Source organism: Pelobates fuscus, chromosome 2, assembly GCF_036172605.1.
Source record: "Pelobates fuscus isolate aPelFus1 chromosome 2, aPelFus1.pri, whole genome shotgun sequence".
Classification (NCBI taxonomy): Eukaryota; Metazoa; Chordata; class Amphibia; order Anura; family Pelobatidae; genus Pelobates; species Pelobates fuscus.
This window is the reverse complement of record NC_086318.1, coordinates 87,204,244-87,222,529: the sequence shown is the minus strand read 5'-3', so window position 1 is coordinate 87,222,529 and position 18,286 is coordinate 87,204,244. Positions and strand designations below refer to the sequence as shown.

General features: G+C 38.4%; 1 protein-coding gene across 1 annotated transcript in view; it reads right to left on the bottom strand.

Moving 5' to 3' along the window:
• The window catches only part of MYO7B (myosin VIIB), a 132,178-nt gene that overhangs the window by 29,491 nt on the left and 84,401 nt on the right, over window positions 1–18,286 (bottom strand). The window contains exons 20-33 of the mRNA XM_063442439.1: window positions 17,495–17,589; window positions 16,217–16,301; window positions 14,396–14,614; window positions 13,694–13,825; window positions 13,059–13,259; window positions 12,480–12,647; window positions 8,226–8,309; window positions 7,351–7,478; window positions 4,824–4,950; window positions 4,130–4,249; window positions 2,935–3,108; window positions 2,548–2,775; window positions 1,485–1,652; window positions 802–919 (exon numbers count right to left, since the gene is read on the bottom strand). Of these exons, the coding sequence (XP_063298509.1) occupies window positions 802–919; window positions 1,485–1,652; window positions 2,548–2,775; window positions 2,935–3,108; window positions 4,130–4,249; window positions 4,824–4,950; window positions 7,351–7,478; window positions 8,226–8,309; window positions 12,480–12,647; window positions 13,059–13,259; window positions 13,694–13,825; window positions 14,396–14,614; window positions 16,217–16,301; window positions 17,495–17,589 (2,047 nt within the window). The remainder of the gene's footprint in view (window positions 1–801; window positions 920–1,484; window positions 1,653–2,547; window positions 2,776–2,934; window positions 3,109–4,129; window positions 4,250–4,823; window positions 4,951–7,350; window positions 7,479–8,225; window positions 8,310–12,479; window positions 12,648–13,058; window positions 13,260–13,693; window positions 13,826–14,395; window positions 14,615–16,216; window positions 16,302–17,494; window positions 17,590–18,286) is intronic.

Below are 18,286 nucleotides of genomic sequence, written 5' to 3'. Positions count from 1 at the left end.
TGCCCCTAGCGTACATCGCAACTGTGCCCTATCAATGCATATTTTACGCTTTCCCCTTATAATATGACAAGCATTATCAACTACCAGGTACCACCTGTTAACATAAAAAGTATAGCCTAGCTGCCTCAATGCGTAGTAGTTATAACTAACTAAACTATCAAAGCGAATTAACATATGAGGTTACTTGTCAACCGGCTTAAAAAAAAAACGGGTACCCCCACACACACACATCCAGCCTGTTTAACATGAGACGTTATCCTGTAATACACTACTAAGCTAGAATACTTGCCTGGAACTCATTAGTTGTACTAAGCATGTTTTCATAACAACAAAATCGATATAAAAAGCTGTGAACCTACCACTGTTTAACCTGTTTAATTCTATATATACTGTTGAAGCGTTGGACCCTAATATGTTATCATCCAAAACTAAAAATGTGCTGTATACTCCTATGCCACGTTATGTTATAACTGTTTATTACATTACTGCTTGGAACTGCTATTGTGGCTGACCGAGCCCATTGTTATATCACGCACAACAAAAATAAAGAATTAAAAAAAAAAAAAAAAAACTACAATAAATGTGTTTAGAAATCAGTCTGTGTAAATAAGAAATATTTTCTTGTTCTAAGTTACATTTTAGTTGTATAAATCGTTATTTGTAAGCCACCTAATATTTCTCTGTACAGCCCGCCCCTGGACACTGATTAAAATGAAATGTCCCTCATTGTCCATATGAAATGTTTGGAGGTATGATTTAAGATCCCAAAAAGCATATACAGACAACATGGCTCCCTATTACCTGAGAACTTAGTGGCTTCATAGAACTTGGAAAACAATAGTGGCCAGTGTAACCGGGAATATTCCACAAAGGTTTCTTTGACTTGTAGTGCTGTTAGATGTTCCGTCACATGCTGGGCCTGAGTAGCAGAGATATATATATAAGAGATTGATGGGATATAGGAACTAAGAACGAGTTATCAAAACCACAAAACAATGGTTATAATATCACATTAAGATACAATCAACTGCACCAACCACAAAGAACCCTACTGCTTTTATCATTTGCATGCTAGAATCCCTAACTTTCCATTTTGCAGCAAATGATATCATGGTATGCTCCAAACCCATAGCAGCAAAAGAAACAGCAAACCTTGTAGCTGTACTCACAGACCAGACACTCTCCTACAAAATCATTGTATTTGCAACTGTACACAGGCAGTAGGTTGTAAATTATTCATAGTCTATATCTGGGTATGAACATTGGCCGTCCTGTACAATACATACTGAGCCAACCAAACTCACATGCTGCCAATCAAATAAGCATTATATACTGATCAATCTAATGAACATTAACTAGTACAATGCATACATACCCGACCAGCACTGATCTGTACAGAAAAAGAGATCCACCAAGTCACAAACTGACTTGATGGAACACAACACTGTGTTCTGCATTAGAAAATATTTACCATCGTTTCCTACCTCTGATTGCTTTTGTTTAAGCAGCGTTACCCAATGTGCGGCTGGTTTGCTCTCAAGTTGTTTGGGAGAAATGCAATCCCGTATCACATCCTGTATATGTACTTCGTTCCACTCCTCCCCAAATTTAATGTAATGGTGTTTTGACATTAAATTCACAAGATCATCTTCCTATAAGATAAGTCAAATTACATGCACAGTCTGTTTTAAGCCATTGCTATTTCTGTTTAAAAAGTACTGTTTGTACAAAGCAGCATTCTAGAGAGTTAACCAGCCCAGAGTAAATGAAAGACTTTAGGGATTTGCATGGGCAAAAGATTCGGTTTGACACTTCCGGAATTCGGGACTTCGGCACTTCGGTAATTCCCTAAACCTAAGCCTAACCCTAACCCCAACCCCAACCCCTAATCCTAAGCCTACTAGGGTTAGGGGTAGGTTTAGAGTTGGTGTTAGGGGTGAGGTAGGGTTACGGGTAGGGTTAGATTCCTGTCATCATTCCCTTAATTTTCCCTCCCTCTCCTGTTCTGCCACTTTTCAGAAATCAAAAGCACTTCTGCACTTCCAAAATTCAGCACTTCTGCACTTCGGACATTTGAAAGCATCCCAATGTCTGAATTGCCGAAATTCGATCGAATTTAAATTCGGACCGAAACGAATTGCACGTGTCTAAAAGACATTACCTGTTACACAGAGATAATATACAAGCACATAAATGTAGCTAAATAAAGTGACACCACGCCATGTTGTGACAGGTGCTCCTGCAGGACACAGGACATTCTAAATTAAACAGAATTTGCAATAAAGGAAGTGTAAACATTAGATGACTGTTTCACAAAGTGTTTAGGAAGCCTGTGCAAATCACATGCAGGGAGGTGTGACTAGGGCTGCATAAACAATTGATTTAACTCCTAAATGGCAGAGAGTTGAGCAGTGAGCCTGCAGGGGCATGATATATATACACCAAAACTGCTTCATTAAACTAAAGTTGTTTTGGTGACTATAGAATCCCTTTAAAAAGTTTGAAAATTTGACCACAGTGTCCATACGCTTTATTCACACTCCTCACCTTTGTACATCGATACTCTCCAAAATGAAGACCACGTATAACTTGGTTGTAGATTAGCTCTGTGCTAACAGGGTCTTTAGAAGAGTCATGCCAGGGGGTAAAGATCTCCTTACGGAAGAAGAGTCGCCAGGGGGCATACATTTCCTTCTCCCCCTGATTCTTCGCTAACTGTTCACACTGCGAGATGCCATCCATCAGGTGTTCTGATCCAAAACCCAGTGACCACACCTGGAACAGCAAGGCAAGTGAGTGTAGTATGGAGAACCTGAATGCTACATCAGTACGGGAATGTTAGATTTTCAGCTGCTAGTGATAAGTAGTAATTATTTATTGTGGGTGGTTTCCTTCACATATGGCCACAGGTCTTCATGAATGCTCCATAATTACCTTATCATAGATGGAGATGTAAACTGAAAATCCAAAGGTGTCTCTCAACTGCAATTTCTGGGCGATGCTCTTACAGACTTCTCGGGCAGAAGTGGCAGAGTCTGACTGGATGTTTAGAGACTGTCCTGTCATGACAGATACCGGTATGGACCAGGAGGCTTTCCCCCTCATGGCCTACAAAGAATCCCATTATGAATATAAATGAATAAAGAAACAAGTCACGCAGATGGTATAAACGTAAATCAGAAATTGTCATTTGGATCTTGGTTTCTGGAAGTTTTTTTTCAGAGTCAAAGTCAGAGTCTTATATTAATTTTTCCCCCCAAAAAACACACTTGGGCTTATTTTCAGAGGAGGTCTTATTTCTGGGAAAAACGTGCATTAGAAAGCAGGTCTATGTTCGGGGAAAGTCCCCCGAATATAGACCAGTTTACTACCAAGGTTAATTAACTAAAATTGCAGGTGGGGAGGTTCAGTCAGTTGCAAGGGCAATTCTGTGGGCTCCTGCCTGAACCTCCCCACCTCCAGTTGTAGTTTATTAACTAGGTTGTTTGACTCTAAAAAAATAATAATCAAGAAAGCAGGGTTGTGGATAGTTTGACATAGTATAACTGCTGACTTTTTAATTTTATACAAAATGATACATGGCCTGAGATGCTCCTCACAGGGTTGTGAATTTAGCCCTTAGACTAGATGTTCACAACCTGGTCCTCAAGTCACATCAGCAGTCCTGATTAGTAGTAGGTTCGGTAGAAAATATGATGCTATTGTGATCAGATTCCTGAGAAGAATAATATCCTAATACTCACAAAACACTTGTATACTTGGATGGAGCAAGAGAGCTTTTCTTTTTAATATGTGCTCCCTACCCTGATGTGCAGATTGCACTTAGATATAACATCAGATCTCTGGATCCTCGTATGTTGCGAATCTGGTGTAAAGGCAATATGCTGATAATAAATACTGAATTAATCAAAATATGTACTCAGAATATGAATTGTTTTTTTTCCCAACTATGAAAACGTAAAAACAATCACAAATAAAAAAAAGGTATAAACATGTCTAAGCAGTGCACACAAGTATAAAATCAGTAAAAAAGAAAACTCCTTTAGACAAAAATGAATTGTGCCGATTCTATTCTTCAAATAAATATACATTTACCATATCATAGAGAGTTTAATGTGATGTATGGTACCTGCCATTCCAGCCAGCTGGGAGGTTCTGATCGCACTCCATTAGCGACAGTCCGTGCCAGCTGCTTCATACAGACTGAGCTGTGAGCAATCTGGGACCCCTGGATAAAGTTCTGCAAGTACTGTGTGCACATAAAACAGCACTTAGTCATAGGCTACCATTGGCACTAATTAGATTCAATACAATATTTCACCATTTTTGTTGCTGTCTATAGATCTCACAGTACATTATATGGCTGCTAAGGCAGCAACTATTTATTTACAATATTTTCAGTTTTTTTAATTTAATAATAGATTTGAACCCCTAAAAGAAATTTTAAACTGCTTTGTGTGTACCCTATTATGAAGATGATTATTTTTATGTTGGTCTACGTGGGTAGGTAAGTCCGTAAAATGCAGAAAATGTATGGAAAACATGCACACACGCAAAAAAAGAAAATGTTTAAGAAACACTGATATTTATTATCTAACTTTATAAGTGATTAATCTAATGAACAAGTGGCTTTAACATATCCGTTCACAATCAGAGGTTCGACGCATAGGATCATCATAGGAACATAATTTTATGGATGACAGTGACACCTACAGTTATTTTGTGCTTGTGCTGGATAGTGCCTACCAAGGATTACTGGACAGCCACTAGAATAGTGTAGATAAATTGAAATAACCTTGTATGTCAAACACTATTTAGCTTACCTTGAGAAACTTCTCTGAGGGTGGGAAACAGCCTAAACACAGCGACATCAGAATCCAGCCACGGGCAAAACTGTTCCTGTTACTGTTCCCAGACAGCTGCTTGCAGATTTGGCAATAAATCTCATCTCTGGAAAACACACAGGATTCAGTCAAACACAAGTCAAAGGCACACAATGCATGGACCTTTATGGTTATGGAAGTAAAATGGGATTGTACATTATGAGGTGACAATTTTGACAATTATGACAATTTTACTGCTTTGATTTGAAGATTGTGGGCTTTTGAAGTCATCATGAGCCATGTCTAACCTGAATGAAGCAGTCCATTGCTCCGATGGCTTTCTGTACAGTCCTATGTGTTGTTTTCCAGAGATTGGATAGGATTAGGTTATTTGTGATAGGGTTGGGGGTGGTTTGTGTGTTTGCAAAATATGCTTTGGGTTGTGAGCATGATTGCAGATGCACCTTTATTCTGTGTTGCTACTCTGGTTACGTTTTTGTACTGGTTCCAACATTCCCATTATTTCTTTATCGATACTAACACCGCCAAGCAGAAACTTTACACGGACCTCTGGCTGGATGGATCTGTAGTCAGCCTGGATTAAAGGGACACTATAGTCACCATATCTACTCTAGCTTAATGAAGCTATTTTGGTGTATAGATCATACTCCTGCTGTCTTACTACTCAATTCTCTGCCATTTAGGAGTTAAATCACTTTTCTTGGGCAGCCCTAGGCACACCTCCCTGCATGTGACTTGCACAGCCTTCCTAAACATGTCCTGTAAAGAGAATCTAATGTTTACAGTATTGCAAATTCTGTTAAATTTATAATATACCTCTTGCACTGTTAATAGTTTGCTAGACCTTGCAGCAAACTTCTATGTGTGATTAAAGTTCAATTTACAGAGAAACTGACTTCTAAAGTAAGTTAACAACAGGCTAAAAATTAAAAAAAATTTCCCGTGCAGGTCACAGCCAGAGGACGTGTCACAGCCCGTCACAGCCAGAGGACGTGTGGCTAGGGCGGCATAGAGAGAAACAAAAGTGATTTAACTCCTAAATGGCAGGGAACTGAACAGTGAGATGTCAGAGGCATAATCTATACACCAAAACTGCTTCATTAAATTAAAGGTGACTATGGTGTTATGAATTGGTGTTATGTAGACAGCCTACCAGCAGGCGGCAGCATTATGACTGCGGGAGGCAGTCATTTGCCTATTATCATTCTACAATGTTATAATAAATCCTCCATTAACTGAATGTTATAGAACCCCTGAAGCGCGTTTCAACTTTCGAAAGGTGAAACGCGCATCAGGGGTTCTATAACATTCAGTAAATGGAGGATTTATTTTAGGCAAATGACTGGCTCCCACAGGGCATATTGAAGCCAGTGATCTTTACCTCTAAAAACCACCGATATAGATTTTCTAAAGCAACCGGACTGTGTTATCTATATATTTATATAGGGAGATCAACTATCAGGCCTCTACACTGATTTGCATAACTGGTGCTTCTCTTGGGAGAAGGGGGGACATCTAGTTACTATCTTGAATCACTGTAGGGAAATATATTTTTTCTAAGGGGTGCCCTCAAAGGCACGGTAATGGTTTTGATTAATCTTCTATACAGAATAGACTTTTTCTGTCCACATCTGTTACTTTGATCTACATGTGCAACACTGTATCTTTACTGTTGCCATTTCAGCAGCTCCCAGGTCCTTACTGTTACATAATATTTCTCCCCTGGTATCTCCTATAGATATATCTATATTGTGCAGCTGGGACTCTCTACCTCCATTGTGCATTACGAAATTCCATCTAGTGAATATTTCCCGAGTTCTATTATAGCTCCGTAAGGAATCACTTTAGTCATTACACTAAGATGCTCTAACTTAGATTTTGTCTCTCTTTAGTGATTTTCTCTGTCTATTTATAACGGAGGAGTATTCTATGTTTTATTTTCTATCCACTTCAAGACAAGATAATTTAGCAAATTCATTGGGGAAAGTTTACCTCCCACATTTTGTCTCTGATGCTATAATATATCAGTTCCTCTGTAAACACCAATACTAGGTACCCAGTTACCCCTATAACACTAGGCGCTATGGACATTGTGATTGTTGTTATTGTTTTGTTTGTCTGCAGAATTATGTCTTGTGTTTATACAAATATAGTGATTTTCTATAATTTTTATATTTAAGACAATTAAAAGTTAAGTTTTATCTAAAAAGGGGGCTGCACAGACCATGACAATCTAACACTCATTTCTATTTACCTGTCTTACTAACCTTAGATACTCCCTATTTTTCTGTTTATCAAAAGGTTGCATTCTATCAGGATTATTCACTAAAGTATGAATTCAAAGTGAATTTCAAATTTATGGTAAAAGTAGCCAAAATGGAAAAATGTTCTAAGTCAGCAATGCTTCCAGTTCAGATTCTTTGGTTTTAAATTTGAATTCACTTTCAGTTTGGTGAATAACTCGGTGTATGCCATCCATTCTGCATTTAACGGCATGTTTAGTTACCGTATTTCTGGTCGTAAAATTCCATTCCCGGCTATGAAGTGGATTTTCTCCATTATGGACATTGGTTTATCAATGAGAGAATTGTCTTCTTCTAAGAAATCATCCCCGCTATTTAACTGGTTGGCAACCTGGGAACAAAACACAATATATAATGCAACTCATTACCATTTGTGGTCTAAAGATATTCTGCTCAAGTGCTGAGTTTTTGTTGTTTCATTTTAAATATATAATATTTGTTATTAAAAGGGAAAATTACACACTAATGTGTTCCTGCTTGTCTTAAAATTTGTTATAATATGACATCTTTCTGGTTAGTAAATAGAACAGATTTAGAATGTGTCTTTGCTGATTTGCTGTGCTTTTTAAATTGCATTTTACAAATAAGAATTTTGGGGTGGGGGAGGCGGGGGCGAGAAAGGAAAAGTATAACAATGTTTTATTTAATTTAAAACACTGTTTATGATTTAAACAGTCACACTCTCTCAGACACTCTTTAAAATATTGTGTCTGAGAGAGTGATAAGTGGTATGTTAAAAGTGGTCTCCAAATTAATAAATAATACATATGTATATGCTTCTAATTTAATAATAAATGACAATAGTTAATAATGAAGGGTAAGTGTACACTGAGCACAAACACCTAATGCCATCCCTGATAAACCGTCATTCATAATTCTGGTTGAGTAAATAACGTGGATTGTCAAATGACAAACAAGTGAGGCCGTAGATGAATGGTATCGAGGTATAGAAAGTTATTTGGAGTGTTTTCACAAAGCAGTGAGTTACATATTTTGCATTTCAATGTCTTAATTTTTTTTGAATTTTCTTTATTTCACAGTTGAATGGACAGTGCTGATTAATAATGTTAATATTTACCTGTCCTGCTATTTTTGAGGATCGTTTTAGTTTCATGGAAGAGATTTCTTTGGCGGCTTTCCCTTTTCTATTGCCTCGTTGTGACTGTAACAGAGCAAGTATATTCTAGCATTAAAGGTACTTTCTTGTGAAATTATTAAAATAGGATTAACTGATATTGATTGGCGCTGATAAGAATGCAACAAACCTATAAAATAAAATGTATTCAAACTCAAATAACACAAGCAAAGACTTTTATAAAGTCACAGCGGGTGAGTAATGTTCACAACAAAGATAAAAGCAATCACACTGTTCAAAAATAGCCACTGAGAAATGCTACAATCTATCCATCAAATATATATAATATTTGATGGTTCGATTGTTAGATTAGTTTTAACAATTTTTTTGGCACATGAATATATTTGGTTATTGTATATTTTTTTTACAAAAGGTTAAGCACACAATAGTATAATGTAATTATAGTAGTTAAAAAAACAACAGAAAAATAATACAATATACAGAAGTTATGAACCACATGAGCAGGACCTCATATCCATTAAATAGAGTTCTGTTTAAGAGATGTTACCACATTTTACAACTACCACACCGGCAATTGCTCAACCTGTCAGTACCCTAATCAATGAATCCCTGGTGTCAGGATACATGCCCAAGCTTTGGAAGATGGCAAGAGTAGTACCTACCCAAATAAAGTGGTGACAATACTTTGGTATCTAACTATCGTCCGATATCATTGCTCCCAGTATTGTCAAAAAATCTTGGAGAACGTGTTCACATGCAATTACCGTATATACTCGAGTATAAGACGAGTTTTTCAGCACATTTTTTGTGCTGAAAAACCCCCACTCGTCTTATACTCGAGTCAGTTGTCTGTATTATGGCAATTTTCATTGCCATAATACAGACAAGGACCGGGGGCTGTCAGGAAGCTGTAACTTACCTTCACAGCAGCTCCTGTCAGCTCCCTTCTCTCTTCTCCGGTCCGTGCAGCTCCCAGGTCAGCTTCCTCTGCAACTCTCGCGAGAGCCGCGGGGTCAGAGCGTTGCCACGGGTTACCGTGGCAACGCTCCGCGCGGCCGCGAGAGTTGCAGAGGGAGCTGACCTGGGAGCTGCACGCACCGGAGAAGAGAGAAGGGAGCTGACAGGAGCTGCTGTGAAGGTAAGTTACAGCTTCCTGACAGCCCCCTCCTACAGCCCATCCACTGGACCACCAGGGAGTGAGAGCCCCCCTCCCTGGCCAGCTAACAAGCAGGGAGGGGGGACGAAAAAATTAAAATATTAATAATAAAACAAATAATAATAAGGAAAAAATTATTAAAATAATAACATAAAAATAATAATACAAATAATAATAAAATAAAAAAAAATAGTTACCTAAAAAAAAAATAACATTAAAAAAAATATTAAAATAATAATTAAATACCCCACCAATGCTCTGCACTCACACACACACATTGCACATACACACACTGCATTCATACATACACTGCACTGCATTCATTATAAACACACTGCATTCATACACACTGCACTCACACACACTGCACTAATACATACACACTGCACTCATACATACACACTGCACTCATATACACACACTGCACTGCATTCATTATACACACACTGCATACACACTGCACTCATACACACACACTGCACTCATATACACACTGCACTCATATACACACACTGCACTGCATTCATTATACACACACTGCACTGCATTCATTATATACACACTGCATTCATACACACTGCATTCATACACACACACTGCACTGCATTCATTATACACACACTGCATACACACTGCACTCATATACACACTGCACTCATATACACACACTGCACTGCATTGCATTCATTATACACACACTGCATACACACTGCACTCATACACACACTGCACTCATATACACACACTGCACTCATATACACACACTGCACTCATATACACACACTGCACTGCATTCATTATACACACACACTGCATACACACTGCACTCATACATACACACTGCACTCATATACACACACTGCACTGCATTCATTATACACACACTGCATACACACTGCACTCATACATACACACTGCACTCATACATACACACTGCACTCATACATACACACTGCACTCATTATACACACACTGCATACACACTGCACTCATACATACACACTGCACTCATATACACACTGCACTCATATACACACTGCACTCATATACACACTGCACTCATACACACTGCACTCATACACACTGCACTCATACACACTGCACTCATATACACACACTGCACTGCATTCATTATACACACACTGCATACACACTGCACTCATACACACACTGCATACACACACTGCACTGCATTCATTATATACACACTGCATTCATACACACTGCATTCATACACACACACACACACTGCACTCATACACACACACTGCACTCATACACACACACTGCACTCATACACACACACTGCACTGCATTCATTATACACACACTGCACTCATACACACACACACACACACTGCACTCCATTCATTATATACACACTGCACTCATACACACACTGCATACACACACACTGCATACACACACTGCATTCATATACACACTGCATTAATTATATACACACACTGTAAATAAATATTCAGTTAATATAATTTTTTTAGGATCTAATTTTATTTAGAAATGTACCAGTAGCTGCTGCATTTCCCACCCTAGTCTTATACTCGAGTCAATAAGTTTTCCCAGTTTTTTGGGGTAAAATTAGGGGCCTCGGCTTATATTCGGGTCGACTTATACTCGAGTATATACGGTATGTGAATATTATCAAAAGTCAAATTATCTGACCCCTGATCAATCAGGCTTCCATCCAAATCACTCAACTTCGACTGCCCTCTTAAAAGTTTGCAATGACATCCAAATTGGCATGGAACAAGGAGACTTAACTGGAGCTATTTTCCTTGATTTTGTCAAGGCCTTTGACATGGTAGACCATGGCATTCTTTTGCAAAAAAAATAAAAAACTCAGGTCTTAGTGATTGTCCGCTGACCTGGTTTCAATCCAGATCGATTGCAATATGTGACCATGATAGTGCCTCCCTCTCCCGGTCATGTGTGGTGTTACCCAAAACTCCATACTCGGGCTCCTGCTATTCACATTATTTAAAAATAATCTGCCTAATATTGCAAAGCCTGAACTGTAGATATGTATGTTGGCGACACTATAATCTACTCTAGTAAACTCAATCTATCACAGCTTGAGACTGTGCTCCAAGACCAGTTCACAGAGGTAGAAAAGTGGATTGCAGATAACCAACGGTCTCAATGATCTTTGGAACTGTACCTAAATAACAAACTACAAAATCCCAACTATGTATCAGAACAAATTTAAATAGCACACTAACTGTTCTTAAAAATATCTAGGTATGTTGCTGGACCCCAATCTATCATTTGTCCTTCACATTGAAAAACTCTCTGTGCAACAAATGCTAATGCTGGTCATTGATTATGGGGATGTAGTATATGCACCTGCATTGCATACCCACCTTCATAAACTTAATACATTGTAGAATTCATTCTGTCACTTTATACTAGAATGTAATTACTTGACCCCCCATTGTGACATGTTAAAATAACTAAACTGGCTGTCGCTGGAATCCCGACGCACCCTTTATCTTTCCAGCCTTGTGTTTAAGAGCTTTTCTGGGAAGCTCCCACCCTACCTGAGTAGAATGCTCTCCCCGGCTGTTCCCACCTCCTATAACCTCCGATCCAGTACCAGCATGATATTTAGCATACCGCAATACAAAAATAACGTGGCTCGATCCTCCTTTTCCTACCGAGCACCGCAATTATGGAATAACCTCAGGGACACAGTAAAATCATTCAATCTAAAATCTTTTAAGAGATCTATGGCAATATACCTCACCACAGAATGCACCTGTCATGGTTGAATATATTTATTATTTGATATGTGTTATATTGTATATTATATTATTTTTTTGTAATAATTACATTGTAACCTATTGTAACAATGCAATGTTTTGTGGGCCCTGGACATACTTGAAAACGAGAAAAAATCTCAATGTGAGGGGATTCTAAATTTGGTTCATAAATCTTAAGTAACCTTTCGCAAACTCTTTTCCAAACCATACCAATGTGAGGTGTTCTATGCTCCTGTATAACTATGCACTCTAGAAATTAAGTTTCTTAGTAATACTTGACTTTGTTAAAGCTGTACTTACTCCCTCCATGTTATCTTTCATTGCTGACCGGATGTTGTTCTTTCTTGTCAAGGTATCATAGATTTGTGTTATTACAGAGCTGCTCGTATTGGAACGTTTAGCATAGAATGCTGGTTCAGGAAGGTCTCCCATAAAACGAAGAATGATCTTCCAAACTGCCAACGAAGCCTGAAATACAGAAGAGAGGGGGGATCAAAACAGAAAAAGATGCCTTTCGATCTTGTGTTTTTTTTTCTATTTTTTCTAGGAAAAACAGATTTCTCAATATCAGAAAGATAGACTGTAGCAACTGTTCACCTTGCTACAGTTGCTTAGCTTGAGGAAAGTTGTCTGACAACTTGACAGCAGGACAAGGTTTTTCTTCAGTGGAGCTCTTGAACTATGTCGACCTTGTGCCAGCAGATTTGGAGAAACTAATGCGGTTTGATGAACTGTAAATTTATTGAGCATAAGCTGAGTGCACTGATGTTACACCTGTATTACACCTGGCTCAAACAGTTTTCTGTTTCTCGGATCTTAGTGAATAAGCTCTTTAATTTAAGGTATTCATCAATTATAAATACTGAGCTACGGACTTACTAGGACATCACTCTGGTCTTCGTGGTAAAGCAGAGGCTGATATAATGTTCTCTTGATGTAGGTATGAGTTGCCGAGCCTTGAAAATAGGTAGACGCAAATTTAGGAAAAGTGAATTCTGCCAGGTTATCAATATCCCCCTGTGGCACAAGTGGTAAAGCATCCAGATCAACTTCATTTAAAATTGGTGGAGACTCCAAGTCCTGCATAAAGAAATAGTAAGTTTAGATGCATCTTACATATCTATTACGAACTTCCAAATCATGGTAAAATCCATTAATCGGTCTATACGTTTTATTACTTTATATGGGTCTATTTAAAAAGCTAGGTAATGAAATTATGGGGAACACTGGTAAGATTTCACACACAAAAAAACAAATCTGTAAACGCATGTAACCAGTAAAAAGTTATGTAACCAGTAAAAATCACCTGAACCAGTAAAAAGTGATTACAGAATCTATTTCAGTAAGTCATTATTTTTGCTGGCAAGATAAAAATCTGCTTTTTGGAACTCCTATTTCCTTTGTACCTACTCTACTTCATAAGAGATAATTTGTGAGTTTAATTATTCTCCTAAATATTATGATCTGATCTCCAGGCTGCCATAATTCTTCTAAATCGTTACTCTGCTACGTACCACGAGAGCAGGCAAGAACCCAAACACTTGCTCCACCATTTCCAATGTCTCCTTCTCTTGCTGTGTTTGAAGATCTTTCTGCATTGCCTTCTGTGTCTCTGCCTCCTGCCACTCATCCTGGCTTATGTAATCCTGCAAACAGAGCGTTAGACAGTTACAAACGTGATAATATGTTTACATTTTTTATGCATAAAAAACAAACTGCTTACTTAAAATAGCATAAAAAAATGTAAAATATTAAACAAATAAACACATTTTTAAAAGTCAATTTTTAACTTTTGGAAGTGCCACTATGTGATTGTGATTAATCTAGACAAGGTAAGAAACAAATGGAAAGTTGTTGTCATTTATACTTTTAAAAAACTCTTAATATTTCTTTCACAAAGCAATCAGATTCTCTCCTAACAATAATTTCCTTCGGTATTTAATCTTTCAGTGTTCAGATTAACAATGTGTCCAGTTTTGTACTATGCTCTCTTGGGAACTTTCTGGACAGCATGTACATAATGCTCATGTTACCCACAGTAGGTGAAATGTTTTAGGTAAGTAAAGTTAAAAACAAACTATATTCTGAGTAGGACACAGATAGGATGGTACATGGGTGATGTCAGTGGTCAACAAATGCTCAATGGGCTTTAAAGGACCTTCGGAACTGAACATAAGTCATTCTCCAAGGCTGGTGTCTCTGGTGACCATCCTTACATGTTTCTTCAGCCTCCGGTATTGATTACGAGCCAGCATGCCCCTGGTATATGTCTGAAGCACAAGCACAGCCTTGCTTCGTTGCTTAATTCTCTTCCTCGTCAGAAAACCCCGGCTCAGTGCTTGAATTTTAGTAATCATTCCTATATTTTTTTCATATTGCTGACGAACTTGCCGGCTTTTCACCACCGCCTGCAGCCTTTGGAAGCCATGCCGCATCTGAAACAAAGTAAAGTAAAGGTGGGTGCCAGCAATGGGAAATATTTATGAGCCCAAGTGCCCAAACTGCATCTCGAAACCAACGTATTTATCTTAATTAACCTTTCACTCTGCCACTCGTGTATGCATGATTGCCAGAGTATGCAGCTATACCCCACAATTGTGTATTCACAAATATAACTGTTGCAAATTCTATAATTTTATTGCAAACAAATTTAAATTTAAATAGTTGCCCAGATAGAGCCAGTGCTACCATTCTAGTGCCAGCTATAGAAAATCCCCAGCAGCCCTGCACTTGTTGACAGTGCACCTCTGTCTGGGAGCAGCTTTCTGCATATGCTACTTCCTGGTCAGACACCATACCATGACACCATACCAAGGGAGCATTCAGAGGAGCCTGCACCAAGTTGGAGGTGCAGAACTGTCTGGCAGCCCACCAGTCACCCTGTCACACTCATCCCAGACATACACAGTCACTCTGCCACTCACCCTATCACACTCATCCCAGACACAGTCACCCTGTCACTCACCCTATCACACTAATCCCAGACACAGTCACTCTGCCACTCAACCTATCACACTCATCCCAGACACAGTCACTCTGCCACTCACCCTATCACACTCATCCCAGACACAGTCACCCTGTCACTCACCTTATCACACTCATCCCAGACACAGTCACCCTGTCACTCACCCTATCACATTAATCCCAGACACAGTCACTCTGCCACTCACCATATCACACTCATCCCAGACACAGTCACTCTGCCACTCACCCTATCACACTCATACCAGACACAGTCACCCTGTCACTCACCCTATCACACTAATCCCAGACATACACAGTCACGCTGCCACTCACCCTATCAAACTCATCCCAGACACAGTCACTCTGTCACTCACACTGTGTAAGCTCAATACATGTCCGACAATATTATAAGAAGGTCCTAAAATGTGGTATGATGCATCTCTAAGGGAAGATGGCTAAGAGATATTTATTTGATTAAGGAGTAAACTGTAATGCATATACAATGGGAACTGTGCAAGGAGTTACTTCGGAGCGGTGGTATACCTATCAGTTCCCATCCTCCGTTTTATTCCTTATGATTTTGTCAAATCTATTCTGAGATTTACATTTTTTTTATTCATCCCAAAAATGGTTTGTCTGGAAGGCAGAATGTAATGTCATTGGGTATGGTTCACTGATATAGAGAGCGAAACATGTCTAGTTTATTGGTGTGGAAGGACGAGACCTGCGTGTCTCCACATTGTTCTGCCCTGCTATGAAATGTATTGTGACATTTAACTACCTGTGTGACAAATAAAGACATTTTTTAAAATAATTAAATTAGAAGGTGGGTTTCAGTATCTCTCTCAATCAATTTCACTAACAAGGATCTCATTTTTGTAATGGGAGAAATGATCAATTTAGAATAAGCTCAGGTGTGAATTATATTGAAGGCGGTCAGACTGCTGATTTCAGTTGCATGAACTCTCTGATAATAAGAATAAGGATCATATCAAAGCTTTGACCTTATGGCTTTGATTGCATGTTTTCTCAGTTGTGTGGGTTCGGAGGGTAGGAAGATAACATTGAAGTACCTTTTGGTAGGTTTTCCTGGCATAGTACCCTTTCCAAACTGCTTGAATTTTAACGGCTGATTTTCTCTGCAGAAGAAAACGTTTTCTGCAAAAGATTAAATTGACAATGATCGTTTAAGTAACACACAACAAGTGAATATAAACAAAACATAAAATTGTTTAATATGAGCAATAACAGGGCTGAATTTAAAGTCCACAAACTCCATGAAAAATGGTTTCAATGGGATGGGGGCCATATATAGATCAGGGTGTGGAATTAATGCTATCTCACACCTGCTCACATCTTAAGGAACCGATGAAAACATGAATAATAATGGCACATAGGACTTGGCTCCAAATTAACACAGTATCTCATGCATTATCTACCTATTAGGGACAGTGAGCCAAATAAAAAAAAACACCTAATAATCTGAGAGTGGAGCATGAACAACAGAAACAATTCATTTTTTTATGATTAGTGCTAAATTTGCATCTCTTGTGGGATTAATTATGACAGAGTGTATTTACAATTCCCTTTCCTATTTCCATATATTTATTTCTGCTTTTTATGTTTATTTATTTTTTAAATGTTGTTAAGCCAAATCACATAACCAAAACCATTTATGTCTATACATTTCGAATCAGCTGTAATGAAGAGGAAATATACAGTTAAAGGGACACTAAAGTCACCGAGACCACTTCAGCTCAATGAAGTGGTCTAGGTGCCAGGTCCCCCAGGTTTTAACCCTTCAGAGAACCCTTTAGAGAAACTGCTATGTTTACATTTGGGGTTAACCCAGCCTCTAGTGGTTGTCTTCCTGACAGCCGCTAGAGGCGCTTCTGCGACGCTGGATGCGAAAATCGCATTCAGCGTGCAGAACCTCCATAGGAGAGCAAAGAAAAATGCTTTACTATGGACTGTTTGAATGCACGCGTGGCTCTTGGCGCACATGTGCATTCCGCTCCACTCAGGAGCTGACGTCGGCGGGGGAGAAGAGGTCACCAGCGCCAAGGGAGCCTGGCACTGGATTAAAGTAAGTAACCGAAAGGGTTTTAACACCTTCAGCAGCAAGGGAGGGGGGCCCTGAGGGTGGGGAGGACCTAAGGCTTATATAGTGTCAGGAAAACAAGTTTGTTTTCCTAACACTATAGTGATCCTTTAAATATTGTAACCAACATTTGATTAAATGTTTGGCAATTTGAATGGCATGTACCATACTACAAGTCAGCAGGCCCAGCATTGATACAATATTAGGAGGGGAATTACAGACTGGTGTGATTCTGATATAAATAACTCACCTGTCTTTAAAGCCCCTGAAAGTCTTTTGGATTATTATGGCCTTGGAAGTAAGTGCCTTTTCACGTTCCACCTCCAATTTGGTATCATGATGATCCTGAGCAAAGAAACAGTGTATTTTAATGTCAGAAAAATTGCAATAGATATTAATATCTATAGGATATATCCTCAAGAATAGTCTTCATTTAACTTTTCAAAGTATAAGAAACAAGGAATACAGTCAATGGAAAACTGCACAGAAGATGACATTTTCCATAGAAAATGGTGCAGATTAAAGGAAAAGTGGTATATATATGTATGTGTATACAAATACACATACATACACGCATATAGACACATACAAACGCAAACAAATATCCAGGGACTTGTTGCAAAAAAAAAAAAAAAAAAACAACAACTGCTACTTGAAGTTGTGAAAGTTTATTGATATGAACCATTAAACAAAGTATCAGCTTTCCTTTGCAACAAGTCCATAGAGTGCTGTTTTTTAGTTGTTTTTAGTACTGTGTGTATACTTTGCTAGATGTTGCATTGGGTAACAAACTTTTTTGTATATATATATATATATATATATATATATATATATATATATATATATATATATATATATATGGCAGATCAGGGGCAGAGCCAGCAGCAGCAGCTGACTGGAGTAAAAGTAAGATTATACTATATTTAGGGGTGCAAGGGGAAACCAGGGTGGCTAGATGGTGGTTTTAACACTATTGGGTCAGGAATACATGGTTCTTTTAAAGATATTAGTTTTATCCACCTTTCCAAGAACGGATGGCTTA